The sequence below is a fragment of the Oryzias latipes genome, chromosome 16, assembly GCF_053564925.1.
Source record: "Oryzias latipes strain Hd-rR chromosome 16, Olatipes_Hd-rR_3.1".
NCBI classification, from domain to species: domain Eukaryota; kingdom Metazoa; phylum Chordata; class Actinopteri; order Beloniformes; family Adrianichthyidae; genus Oryzias; species Oryzias latipes.
The window spans coordinates 1,145,771-1,160,300 of record NC_136252.1 but is presented as its reverse complement, the minus strand read 5'-3'; the positions used below and the strand labels follow the sequence as shown (position 1 = coordinate 1,160,300).

At 41.8% G+C, this 14,530-nt stretch overlaps 1 protein-coding gene across 1 annotated transcript; it reads right to left on the bottom strand.

Moving 5' to 3' along the window:
- Window positions 1-775: 775 nt before the first annotated feature.
- paqr7b (progestin and adipoQ receptor family member VII, b) lies at window positions 776-12,393 on the bottom strand. The gene is given in 2 exon segments (NM_001177476.1): window positions 776-3,610; window positions 12,272-12,393. A coding segment is annotated over 1 exon segment (1,059 nt). The 5' UTR covers window positions 3,598-3,610; window positions 12,272-12,393; the 3' UTR covers window positions 776-2,538.
- Between the last annotated feature and the right edge of the window lie 2,137 nt (window positions 12,394-14,530).

Below are 14,530 nucleotides of genomic sequence, written 5' to 3'. Positions count from 1 at the left end.
AGAGAACCTTTAACCATGTAGGCTAAGTTACCAATACCATCCATTTTCAAGCCTGACTCCTCCCCCATGAGTGCATAGATACCAGCTCTTTTACCAGCTGATTAAGAATTGCCAAAGCCTCTTGGATAAGGGGTGAAACGTCTTCTAACTTTAAAAAACTAAGTCCAGATAACAGAACCCAAAACCTACTATTCTGTTTGTATTTGGATGTGGAAACAGTGGGCTGAACTTCATGAAACTAAAATATGAATGGATTTGACATTAATTCTTGTTTACTTGTTTGTTTGGAAACATATTTCATTTACACTTGATTATCTCAAAGAAATCCAAGATTCTGGAAAACTTCACTGTTCAGTAGGTATTTCTCTCTGGGTCACACTGGTTGAAGTTTTGGTTAAAGATGTCAGGGATCCATTTTAGGTCAGTCATTTGGATCCAATCGGATCGATTTAAAATGAACCAAAATTGAAAGTGAATTCAATCGACAATCACAAATATCAACCAGAATCGAATCATTGTTAAAAAGAATAATTAAATCCCTAATTTATAGACATGAGCGGCGCCTCTCAGGCCCCACTTGTTGGCACGCAGAACCTCTGAAAATCACATTGTATTTTAAAAAAACGCATTTTTCCAGCTGGAGAACTAAAACTAAAAGATAACTATCATAAAATACTGTATGTGAGTACATTTGCAAGACCATTTAAACTTCACTTGACTTTCTGCTTTGGTCTTAAAAGAGTAATAAACCAAATAAAAGAAGAAAAAAAAGTTGTTTAAGTTATAGCAACACTTTATTTTCTTAAATAACAAGGAATATTAGTACAGTCCATTTTTTTTTTTACATTAGAGGCAGAAGTAACACACAAACCCACAAACACACGCATACAGAGTTCTAGGTACGTTCCAGACCAGAACCTCCAGTTCTTCAAAGCCATGTGACGTGATCGATGACTAAGTGTCCATTTTAGCAGTAAAACATGTTGGATTTATTTTGTCTAATGGCCGAGACAACACCTTCTGTTACTGTACAGGTTAAGCTGGTGAGAGTTTTACAGACATCTTTTTTCTGTCTTTAAAACTAAAAAGCAAAACCATTAAACTGTAACTGCATGCACCGAGCAATGTTAAAGAACTAAAAGAGAACATTTCTCTTTACCGCTCATCTGAACAGAATTACAGATTTACTCTGCATCACAATTCAGCAGATCCAAACAAAAATTACATTATCGCTTCAGTGCATTAAACACAGCTAGTGCTGCCAGCCTCCATAAACAGTGTTGATCCAGGCAGTGCATGAGGATGAGTCTGAGATAACTTTGAAGTAGTGCTGCGGTTCACGCACTTGCATTTAGACCAACAACATTCAAATTGACCTGACAGTCTGCATTCACCTCTTAGCTGCACCATCACTGAAGAAACAAAAAACAACAGGTTCATTGGCACATCAATCGTCATAAACAGAGAGTGAGGTAATGGCCAGTTCAGACTATAAGCTAAAATTTAAGCAATATTTTTAAATAATTCAATTTTTCTAAAAAAAAAACAACAACACACACACAACAAAAACTGTGGGGAAAAAAAGAACAAAGAAGCACCTCCTCATAGTAACAGTACCACATAATGAATTCATACCCATTAAAAGTCGTGCCAATTCCTCCAGGACCTGAAAAGCACAAACGGCTAAGAATAAAGCCAGGCGCCAACAAAACAAGATAAATCTTTCTGAGGAAACAGCTTATTTACAGGGTCAGAACAAAGTGCAAGGCTAAGCTTCCGTAGACATTCACACACTTAACATCCACAGTATATACCAAAAGGACATGCGTTGAGGCACATAAATATTCATTATAGAAAAACTGAAAACACTAAAAAGCATAAGACTCAGCTCCTGTGACTCAATTCTTATCCACCATTGACGAAACATGCACTCCGAAGTTCTGAGATCATGGGATGTGAAAAGACAGAAGCTGAAGTTTCAGCCCTTTGTGGAAAAAAGAGCAATCTATGGTACTGTTTTGTTCTTTTACCCGTTATTCTCAACAGAATGGTACCATTGTAAACCTGAAAAAAGCTTTAGTTTCAAAGCTCTTCAAACTTGTCGCTGCAAATCAATTCTGGTAGGTGAAAAATAAAGAGTCTTAAGTGACATAATTTAGAAATAAATGCATGCATAAGCTAAAATGCTACACTGTCAGATTTTTAAACAAAAAGTAGGCGTTTTGAGAAAACGTCTGGATTTCTTTAGGAGAAGATGAAAGTTTTCGGTATATCAGAGGAAAACCTTCCCTCACAACCACAGCAGAGCAACACTGCTGAATAAACTTGAGTAAAGAAAGCATAAACCTACCAATACAGTGCTACAGATTCCCTTTTCCTTGCTGTGAGTCACAAAAACATATCGTCAATCACTTCTTCATCACTGTTGTTTGGCAGATCACGTATTTCAGAAATCACTGTCACACACTGATTATTTTCATCAAGAAAAACACTTCAATATTCTTAAAACCGTCACTATAAGGTCAAATGAATGGATCCTCACTCCTCTTTGTCGTGGAGTGAGGACCGTACACGCTTACGCACATAAAAAGCCGTAAGAGCACAGCAGCAGGTGGTGAAGATGAAGAGCGCCACGGCATCGTGCGCCAAGTCTCCGTGGAGTCGCTCGTACAGAGGCCGGCGCACTGTGAAGTCTGTTCGCAGGGCTTCGATCTGCATCAAGGTGCACACAACCACAAACACGTGAAAGATCTGGTGGCCCTGGCCAATGAAGTCGCACTTCCCAGGGAACAAGCTCTCTGGGTGAGGGCAGCAGAAGAAGTAGGCGCTGATCAAGAAAAAGATCACATGGTACACGTGGTACACCACCATGGGGTCGGAGCAGCCCTCTCTGTAGCAGCTGTAAATGCGGTGCACCACAGGGCTTATGTCCAAACAGTAGGCCAAGGCCGACGGCACTACTTGGAAGAGCTTGTGGGCGAACTTGGGCAGCTCAGGACCGGCATACTTCCCGTAGCAGCAACCAAAGCAGGTAAGCCATGCCAGAAATGCTGCAGAAGGCAAAAAAAAGCCACGCACCATGGTGTGCAACTCTTTTTCTACCACATAATAGTAGTGCGCAAGAGCGCTCCCATACTGGTAGACTGCAACCCCTACATAGTCAAGGAAGTAGAAGGTGTAGTAGGACAGCTCTGATTTGGCAGAGAGGAGATGAGCAAGGGCACTGAAGGAGAGGTAGGTAAAAGCTGCCAGGAGCACAATGAAGAGGGGCTGGGCATGAGGGTCACGCAGAAAGTCCACAGTCTCAGAGATCTCCTGCCACTTCACCAAGATGATGAGGGCTGCCAAAAGGTGCGTCCACACGTTGATGGTCTCGTTGTGCCTCTGGAAGAGGGTGAGGAAGTAGTAGCGCCAGCTCTGGTCTGTCTGCCTGTAGCCAGTGTGGATGTGGCGCTCCTGGAACACTTTGGGGACATCGGACAACTTCACGGTGCAAGGCAGTGTGGGAAAGGCAGACTCCAACAGCTGGGGGATCTGCCTCAGCTGCTGCGCGTTGATGAACAGCCGGCCAATCTGCTCCATCACAACCGTTGCCATGGCAAACTTGCGACTGCATAGTAAGATAGAGAGAGAATAAATTGAACATTTTAATGTTTCACAGAGCACAATAGCAAATAAATCAACAGCACTGGAGGTGCATATATGCTCAAATATTGGCACATAAATAATTCAAATTAGAACCTCTTTTTATTAGGAAATGTTACGGTTGTGGTCATATTTAGTTTAGTTTTCTTTTTATTCTATGTATTGTGTACTTTATGTTATTAGAGTGGGACTTCTGTGTTTTTGTGGATCTGTGTGTATCTGTCCGTCTCTGATCATTTTCAGGTGTGGTGCTGGAAAGGTGTGGCTCCCTCTGCACCAGGGTTGATGAAGGCAGCCTTTAAAGCACTGTGTGGACCTCCAAACCTCGAGAAGCAAGCTCTGCTGTAACCTGTCTCCATTTCAGCTAAGCTCTCTTCTCCGCTTGAGATGTAAAGTTTGTTGAGTAGAATAGTGTCATACTTTTCTAGTGTTCTTTATAGTATTTTGTGTTCAGACTCACTCTGTGTAGTCCTCTGTTTGGTCTTATTTAGATTTGGAAGCTGTAGGGGTGAACTGCCATTTTCTTTCATGTGTTTCTCCTGTTTATGTTAGTCTAAAGTGGTTAGTGTACACAGATCAATTCTAATCCGATCTGTGATCCGTTTAGACATTTGGCGGATCTTCCTTTGGGGTTCACTTCCCCCTTCAGACCCTCAGAGCCTCCAGAGCGGGTTAATAAAAGAAGCAGTTTATGTTCTTTTAGAGCAAAGCGTTTTTATCACTGTTCCACCGAACTGAGCAAAACACCCTTTACGCGCACTTACACACACACTCTTGCGCTGTGCGCTGCCACACTCTGCCCCCCCTCCTTCCTAAACGCACGCGAACCCAGACATCATTGAGTGTCTCGGTGGAAACTCGCGGTTAACATTAGTTCCGCCTTGGTGCAAAGTTAATACATTTGGGGGGAAAGAATAAACAAAAAAAACTGAAAAACCAAAACGGTACAAAAGTGATCCGAACCGAAATTGCCCTACCGAAATGGTTCGGTCCAACTACGTGTACCGATACACCCCTACAATATCATTCTGATATTTGGATGGTTTGATCAGCTTGCAAGCCAGTTTCACGTTTTGTGATTCTGTTATCACACCTTGACTGCTCCAAAACGGTCAAAAAAACAGAATAATCAAGCTTGTAGGTTGTATGATCACAATCAATAAAGCTGTCAAATATCAAAGCCCTGGAACCATCTGTTACCGTTACAAGAATGAAACAGTTAAAAAACAAGACAATGGAATCATAAATTAATTAGGGTGGCTATGCTAGTCTGAAGAGGTGGGTTTTGAGATTTTTAGCAAACTGGGGGAGTGAGTCCATGATCTGTAAATCTGAGGGAAGAGAGTTCCAGAGCTAAGGGGCAGAGCAGCTGCATGTTCTGCCCCCCATAGTGACGAGCCGAGCGGTGGGTGTAGCAAGCTGGAGTGAAGAGGCAGACCTAAGGGAGCGGGTTGGAATGGCAACATGGATAAGGTCAGACAGATATGGGGGGGCGAGGTTATGGAGGGTTTTGTAGGTCAAGATAAGGATTTTATAATTAATCCGGAGAGGCACTGGTAGCCAGTGAAGCTTTTGTAGAACAGGTGTGATGTGCATAGTTGAGGGGGTTTATGTTCTGATCCGGGCAGCAGAGTTTTGGAGCAGTTGTAGTTTGTGTATAGTTTTGTAAGGGAGTCCAGATAAAAGGGAGTTGCAGTAGTCCAGACGAGAGGTGATGAGACTGTGGACTAGAATGGCTGTGGAGCGAGGACTGAGAGAGGGGCGGAGACGGCGGATGTTTCGGAGGTGGAAATAGGCCGTCCGGGTGATGCTATTTATGTGGGCAGTAAAGGAGAGAGTGCTGTCAAGGATGACACCCAGACTCTTAACTTGTGGGGAGGGAAGGATGGAACAGTTATCGAAGGAAATGGAGAAGTTAGGGAGTTTATTTAGGGTGGTCTTTGTTCCTACGATGAGGAGTTCAGTTTTGTTACTATTTAATTTAAGGAAGTTTGCAGTGAACCAGGATTTTATTTCAAGAGGGCATTTGGAGAGGGGGGCAGGTGGGAGAGTGGAGTCAGGCTTGGAGGAGAGGTAGAGCTGGGTATCATCTGCATAGCAGTAAAAGTGAATGTTGTGTTTATGTAAGATATAACCAAGGGGTTATATCGTGCGGTAAATGATGAATAGCAGGGGCAGCAGGACAGAGCCTTGGGTCACACCTGTGGCAATTAGAACTGTAGGAGAGGTGACTGATTTGAATTGGATGGATTGCATACGGCCTGTGAGGTGGAACTGGAACCAGCTGAGGGGTAAGTCAGTGATGCCAATGCTTAAAAGTCTTTCCAGAAGGATGGGGTGTGAGATTGTATCAAAGGCCGCAGTCAGATTGAGTAGGAGGATGGAGGCTAAACCAGAGTCAGTACTGGAGGTAATGCTAACATCATGGAAGGTCTAGTATTACACGAAGAGACAAAAAGATGAGAGAGAGCCTACATCCACAGATCTGTGGTTTGTTCTCCAAGATATTTGGAACAACCCACCAGTCAAGTTCCTTAAAAAAATGTCAGCAAGTGAACATAGAAGAATTGATGTTGTTTAAAGGCAAAGGTTGGTCACAGCAAATATCAATTAGATTTAGATGTCCCTTTTTTATCCACCCTATTTGGTTGGTTGATGGAAAAAAATATTTCTCAAGCATTGTTGACTTACAGCATTTTTTCACACCTGTCTGAAACTTTGGCACAGCGCTATATAAGGGTGTGACGATAACCGCATCACTGCACTTTTTATTTATTTATTTTTTTTGTTGAAAGTTCAACATATGATGGGTGATTGGAACTATAATAAACACATTAAACACATTCATCTTTATTGATAATTTACTTTTTCTGCTAGTCCTTTGTTCAGACTTCAAGGGTTTCTGGGGGAAAACCTTTTATTACTGTTCTCCTCTCACTCCCTCTTAGAGCCGCACACGGCCCCCTCTACTTACACACACGAGCGCGGTTTTAGAAGCACACACACATCCTCATTCAACAACAGAAGTTCCGTCTCGTGAGGAAATAGGAAAAATTTACTGCGTTCTAATTATTCATTTCCATTATAAGCTGCGTGCGTTCTTGAGTGCGCGACACGGCCGCCCGCCAGAGGATTTTGTGTTGGGGGGGCTGGGGGGGTTATTACTGTCCTCCTTCACTCCATAACACCAAACATAAAGATTAGATTTCGATGAATATCACTACATGTTTTGTTTGGGAACTATTTGTTACGTGTCTGTATAAATAAAGGCGGAGCCTCCTGCCCCGTGTTCTTCATGGGTGTCAGGCTTCATGGCTTCCAGAAAGGTGACAAAGTGTCTGCAGTCTGTTTATTACTGGGGGATATATAATATTCTGAGAATATGTCTGTACCAGAGAGCACAGGTGAAACTCACGTGCAGCTGGAGAGCGGTCCACTGCAGAAGAATCAACACGCACCCCCAACACACGTGTGCGCGCTCCTTCCTCCTACACACGCAGCGCGCTGACACACACACACATAGTCAATCTACAACACCTATGTAGTTAGTTTATTAGTTAGATAGGTATTAGTTAGTTGTTACTGTTATTTGTTAATAAAGAATAGTGCGTTGTATTCATTTGTGAAATCCGGGGGATTTTGTGGTTTTGTTTTGGTTTTTTTTGTTTGCTTTTATTTATTTATTTTTTTTTTTGGGGGGGGGGGGGGGGCGACACCGCACGCCCTGTTGGTTCATCACCGCAGTGATCAAAAATCCCACACCGTCACAGCTCTGGTGCTATACAGATTGCAAATGAGCCAGATAACAGCATAATCAAACATTAAATGTGGAAGTGAGTGTTGGGTAACTTGCTCCACACTTGATTTAGAAGACAAACAAAAAAAGGACAGCTGTAGCAGCAAGTGCTTTTATTTTGAAGATGAGTTGATCCTGAGATTTTGGTTGGTTTGCTCTCTCCTTTTCATTAGACTTTTGGGAAATAAAGGCTTTTAAAGCCGGCCTTATAAAGAAGCTCATGATTTTAAATATGTTTTGAAAAAACTAGTTTCCTGTAGAAAGCAAACGTTTCCACACCAGTTTTCTACATCATGTTGAACAGAGTTTCCGGGTAGGATGGTAGTGGCCTCTGACACTCACCCATAATTAATGTCTAACCTGTTTGTTGACAACACCCTTTCTCAGAAAGAGATAGTAGATAAGTACACAAACATGAATGATAGACAGTGTTAAACTTTTTCTAAAGATGTTCTCAGTCTGTGTGTTTGCATGATCAATTGCATTATGCAGTGTCATGCAGTCCTGCTTCCAGTGCATCTAAAAATAGATTCAAACAACAGTGTTGCTAAAATTTCCTTTTTGTTACAGATTAAATCTAGAAATCTGGTTTGTTGCCCCAACAAGTGTGACTGTTTGATTAAGCAGCAGACATCTAATGTATTTTGGTAAATTAGTTTTTCATTTAAAAGCATATCATTAAATAAATTACAGATTGTTTATGCTTTTGCAAATTTGGCAAAGAAAAATTCTCAAATGAACAGTAAAATGTTCAACCGGTTGGACTGTCAGCATGCGATCAATGAACGCCCTATTTGTACGTAGAGCTTGCGACCGGACTTAGAAACTTGCATAGCGACAGGCGATCACAGGTGTTCCTGACGTGGAAGCCCGAAATTCTGATCTACGCCATTGACTGTAGACTGGGGAGGAGCCAGTGCACGCCATAGATGGCTGCAACACTTAAACAGAGAATCCTTAACGTGTTTCTGAGAGGAATGAGACCTCTGTCATTGGATGGAGAGGATGGATTTAGTGACATAATTGGGGTGCTGCGCCCTAGCTAACACCTAAGTCACTTTTGAAAACCAACTATTATAAATAACTATAAACTCATTATAAAAATTGTTGAATATTTTAATGAAGTAAAACCCATAAAAATATTTTTGTTTACTATTTCTATGGGAGGTTTATGCAATGATTTAGTGCAGAGATCAGGAACCCTGTAGCTTGTGAGCCAATTATGACTTTTTGTGCAAGCATATAGATTCAAGTTTCAATTTCTGTAAAGGCACCATACGCCAAGCATTAGCAGTACCATGCATGATGCAAACCTCCACAGACTGAGTACCAGCACTATCACCGTACATCACTTCACGTGAACAATGATTGTTGACTAATCGACTACTGAATTAATCATTAGTGACAGCCCTCAATTTAGTACATCATACATTGATTTTTTGCCACAAGGTACAAAATGAAACTTTTGTTGGTCATCAAAATATAGGCAGCGACTGCTTCCCTCATGGGTGAATTTTCACCAGCTAATTTAGATTGACTAGTAGATTTACTAATATGGCTTTTAACAAACCTGTTTCCTTTCCTCCCTATAGTCTGCATTTTAATTTGATGGTTTCTGCTCATCTTCCTTTGCATCTTAATTTACATTTGAACCTCAATTATTTTTGCTTTGATCTTATACTTCCAGGATGAGATCATGTCAGAAGTGCAATAAGATTTGGCTTAAACAACTCCAAGGCGCCCATGCCCTGTGGCTGCAAAACAGGCCTAACCGCCAACCCTCCCATCACAGTACTTGACCTGGAGATGTGAAATGTTGCAATGACATGTTATGTTGACAAAGAATTTGTTCCATCATTTTTTGTAGAACGTGTAGGACATACAGGGACAATAAAGAAATAAGAAAATAATGCTATTTTAGTTCTTAATTTTCTTTATATATGTCCTCAATCAGCAAAATGCCACAAGAAGATTTTAAAACACCCAAAACATGGGTCTTTAGAACATACCCTAATCCTAATAACCTCTTTAGGTCATCAATTATAAAAGACCATTTGATCAAAGAAACTTGCTCAATATCGATTTTGCAAATTTGTTTAACAGACAAGACATCCTCAAACTGTTCTGTGGTTGAAGTTTCTTCAGAACTCGGTTTTATTGTTTTATATTTTAATATACAGTACAGACCAAAGGTTTGGACACACCTTCCCATTCATTTGAATGAGAAAGTGTGTCCAATCCTTTGGTCTGTACTGTACATGAGGTCAGCCATTTACTTTACTGTACATGACTTCAGCCTCTTCCTCTGTGTGTGTCGCTACTCCATCTGTGACGGCTACCCAATTGGTCCCTGCATGTGCGAAAATGCATTTACTTCAGCTAAAGCATTTTACGGTCAGAGTACGTGTAACGATGAAAAGTTCGTTTCAATGTTGACAAAAAACAGAAAAGAAGAAAGACATGTTAAGAATCAGGTCTGCATGATCCTGCAAAATACAACACAAAGACAACAAATATTTTCTTCTTCCGTTTTCTTAGATGGCAGTTTACTCCCATGTACGAGGATTTTGCCGCTGACCAACACTGGGTTAACACAAACACGTTAATAACAGCAAAAGTGCCTGCAGCAGCCCAGGACTCTGAGTAAAATGTTCTCACTTCTCCTCTTTCCCGTTGCCAAAATCGGAAAAATGAAAACAATCAAACAGAGAGAATGACTCCAAGCCGTGTGGCTGTCATTCCGTCACGCATCGTTGAGATTTTCATTGTCTGTAATAACAATACCCAATTAAACAGTAGCCGTGGTTACATGTGCAAAATATCTTGATCGGATCAAAGATCGGATTAGAATTCAGCCATGTACATGGGCCCAGAAAAACTTTTACTGATTATTACAAACGTTTACATTACATGCGCCACACTTTCAGTCATAATAAATCATTTGGACATGCGCAGTTCTCTCTAAAATAGCGGAAGAGGAAATGAGTTCCACTGTAAACAAGCCGAGCCGCCACTTATGTAATATGTATGTATTAAACGTGCTTTTCTATTCATGTCATGGATATTGTGAAGCGCCTGTTCGCTCATCATTTTATTTTTAACACGTGTGGTCAGTGGGTTTCTTGTGGCAGAACTTAGGCGTGTTAGGACAGGAGTCTGAACCTGAACCTCTCAAAGAACCATTTGGATCAGTTTCCCACTGAGAGGAAAGCACAGGGAGCCGCAACACTAGATGTGTTAGAAAAAATGTTTTTTGTCATGATAGTTCATTTGGCAATACTTGTATTTATTCAACATGCTGTCGGGGTTTTTTTTATTATTTATTTTAATTATTTGTATTCTTTATAAGCTTGATTTTTCCTTTAATCTTTTGTCCATTTTCCACAACCTTGAATAGACTTTTCTGTCTGTCAAACACCCAGAGTTAAGATGATGGAAACAAATTCATTTGATACACTCCTTTCTATTTATTTCTGTTCTCTAAATCCCAAGAAATTATATTCATTTCATGGATTCCAAGTATTCTTTATTCAGAAGCAGCTGTTAGTTTGTTGCGGTCTGGAATCATAAGCGGTGAGTCTAAGCCCCGCCCCCACCTCTCTACCTGTTCATTTTTTCCCGCGTGCAACCCCCCCTCCAGCGTGTTCTACACAGCAACATACAGTCATCGTAGCAGATAGTTGACAGGATAGTGGGGGCGCCCTAACGTAAATGAAATGAAGTGTGCAGGGTTTGGAGGGGTTGAAAAGAAGAACAAATCCAGATGACGTGCCTGTGTCTCACCTACTTCCCCCTTACTTTCCCCTCTGCATAAGTGAAAATATTTTTGCTCTACAGGTTTAGGGGGTGGTCTACGGTCTTGATATTACCTGCAGACAGCCTGTATTCAGTGGTAAGGCTTGTGACTACAGTCTAAAGTGAAGGAAGCAGACGGTGCAGTGTGAATGGACTCTGCAAATGCATTATTTCATCGTTTACTTTAGGAATTCCTCGAAAAGGAACTTGGTGCTGTAAATGTTAGCACATTTATATTTTACAGGTTTTTGTTTAAGCAGAAAAAATCCAACGGCAATTTTGTTGCTTATTATTTGAAAATTGATCAGTTTTATTTGAGCTGATGAAAATAGTTTACGTTATATCTTTTTATTCATTTCTGTTTCCAGTTTCACAAAATAGAGGATGTATAGTCAATAATTAAACCACACGCCATTTTTGCCCTCGCGGCTCTCTCAGCCATTTTAACTTCCTGAAACATGTGAATCTTTGAAACATCCAAATCTTTTCTTGGCGCTCGTTGATGGCATGTCGGTTGTCTTGGGTGGGGGGCAGAGAGCCGAGGCTTCCTCCAGCCTCAGAGGTCAGGCAGCGTGGGATGAACACGTGCGGATGAGGAGAAGCGTGACAGATCAATGACATAACTCCATCCCGTCCCGTCCACGCCCTCGGCTGCCCGACAAGGAAGGAAGCCTTTATTTCTTGATTTTTTGGAAAGGCTCGGCGACTATTAGGAGTCTGGCCGCCTTGGATTCTGCGTGTCCGACCGAACGGGCCCCGCAGTGTCAGAAGCCGATCTGCACCTTCAGCATGACATTTTTGATTGCACTGGCTCGAACTGAATTTGCATTGGGCTTTCTGAAACAGCTAGTCGTCAACAGTTAGTCTGAGAAGAAATGCTGCTTCGCTTAGATAAATCAAAAAGACCCATGATCGGAATTAGCCGATGAGCTTCTTTCTGGACCTTCTTCACGGTGACGGTGTGCCATCTTGGCATAACAGCGATTTGTACACAAAATGCTCATTCAAACCTCTGTGCTAACAAAACGGACTTACCTGTAGATGCTTGAATCAGCCCAATTGTTTGTATTTTGTAGTCAGGGGGTTAGCTGTAGCCGTAGAGAACGTGGATGACATTATTTAACGGTCTACACAGAAGGAGGATAACCGAGACTATAGGAGGCAGCGTCTGGCGGATCTCACGGCGCAGCCGTTGGCAGAGCGTTTGGCGCTTTGATAGGCACGTCCTCTGACCAATGAGCAACGGCGTAGCTTTCCTTCCGCGCTGCTCAATGAATGTTTAGACCAATCAGAACGTTCATTCACCAGAAAAGCCCGCCCATTCTCAACAGAAATTCTTCCACTGGGTTTCTGTCAGATGAGGTTCATTAGGTTGATCAAGTGCGTTTTTGACGGCATTTAGCTGTTTGAAATACTGCTGATGATGTCATAATGACTTTTAGTAGCTACTACTTGAAGTGTAGGTGTTAAATTGGGCCAATTGTGTTGACCGTGTCTTAATCCCCCTGTGCTGAGGGGTTAAATGGATGCTTTACTTGAGCTGACAGGGCCTTCACAGACAAGTTGTGTAACGCTGACCTCTTCACATGTCATCGTTCCTGCTCCCACGTGCATCACACCTGTGTGCATCTCTGCTGGAAGCACACACCATTTAGATAGCTGTCAATTAAAAACGGATGCATAAATAACAACATTGTGCACAAAATAATACTTTGTGCCCAATTTAGAATAAAAATTATGAATACAACATTTAGTTTTATGTTTGACATGTCTGTTTTGAATACGATTCTTGTTTGTCTTGAATACAAAATTTCCCCTCATAACAACCTGTCAAAAATACGTCACGGGGTCAAAGGCATATACATTGAGTCCCTAAAGATTGATTCAACTGAGTCAGCATGCGCTTGAGTCTCATTTATTAAACTATCATAGAGTTTAACAGCCATTCAAGCAGCAGTGTCAACAAGCGCACGCTTCTCGAGCCCTGTAAGTGTGGGCGCCCCCCAGTTAACACAATCAGCTGCTGTCGCCTGGCACCAATAAAATCAGATTCCTGTAATATCTGTTTCATTCCAATTTCAACAGAGCTATAGAAACAGGGTAATTTCCCCATAATGGGATCAATAACATTCTAAAAAGTTCTATTTTATTTTAGATTAATAAATAATCGTCAATACACGTGCGCAAATTTGAACAGTCTATGTTTCGGGTCTCAATGTATAGATAGACCTGTGACCCTATGACACATTTTTGACAGTGGGTTTAAGGGAAATTTCGTATTCAAGACAAAGAAAAGTCGTATTCAAAACAAAAGACAAATGGTATTCACAACAAACATGTTAAACATAAAATTAAATGTTGTATTCATTTTTTAACTTTGTCTTTATGAATATGTTTCTTATTAACAGATTCCTTACCCTATACACCATCTAACTGATGTTACCTCATATTAGGTTCAGCGAATGCACCATCCTGTTCTTTGAAACAGTATTGTGCTTCTGGCCTCCGTGTGGTCAATAAAATGATCAGTTTAAATCCACACTTTTTGGTGCTTTTAACATGTTATTGTAGCATTTTTCTCATGATGGAAGACATATATAAAGAAAATTAAGACTAATGCTGCATTCACATCGGACGTGATTTGCGCATCAAATTTGCGTCTGCCGTCTCTCTGTTGACGCCCGTCAACATTGCTGCTTGTAACTTTAACACCTTGACGACCCGGCTGCTGAGCAACTACAACGTTTGTCTGGACCTAAGTTGCTACATCATGGAAAACATGCATGATGTTGAGCGAGTAGCTTGGGTTGATATGTTTTGGAGAGCTCTACAGAGGCACCAGCAAGCACGTCACCATGTCTGGGTTGACCAGACCCTTCGGAGTCTCTCTCAGTGCACTTCACCCCAGCTGCGGGAGCTGCGCCTGGGTTACAGCAGCTTTAAATCTCACTTCTGTCTGTCTGTGGCCCAGTTTGATCATTAGCCCGAGAGAGGAAATATAAAACCGGGGGTCTTTTTATTTTTGTTTTGACTGCTGGACCCTGAGTAGCGGGGTTCGATCCCCTTCCTCTGCTTGCTCGCTACGCTGAGTTGCTGGAAGATGTCTTGGTTACTGTTGGCCGAAAATGGTACAGGTCGCCAGCCTGTCAAAGAGGCTGGAGCAAGCGAACGCCGCCGCCCGACCGCAGGTGCCAATATAGGGGGGCTCAACCGCTGGTGACCTTTCCAGGGTGTATCTCACCTTCGCCCAATGGTAAATGGGACTGCTGAGTCCCTGATTGGCGCCTCAAACTT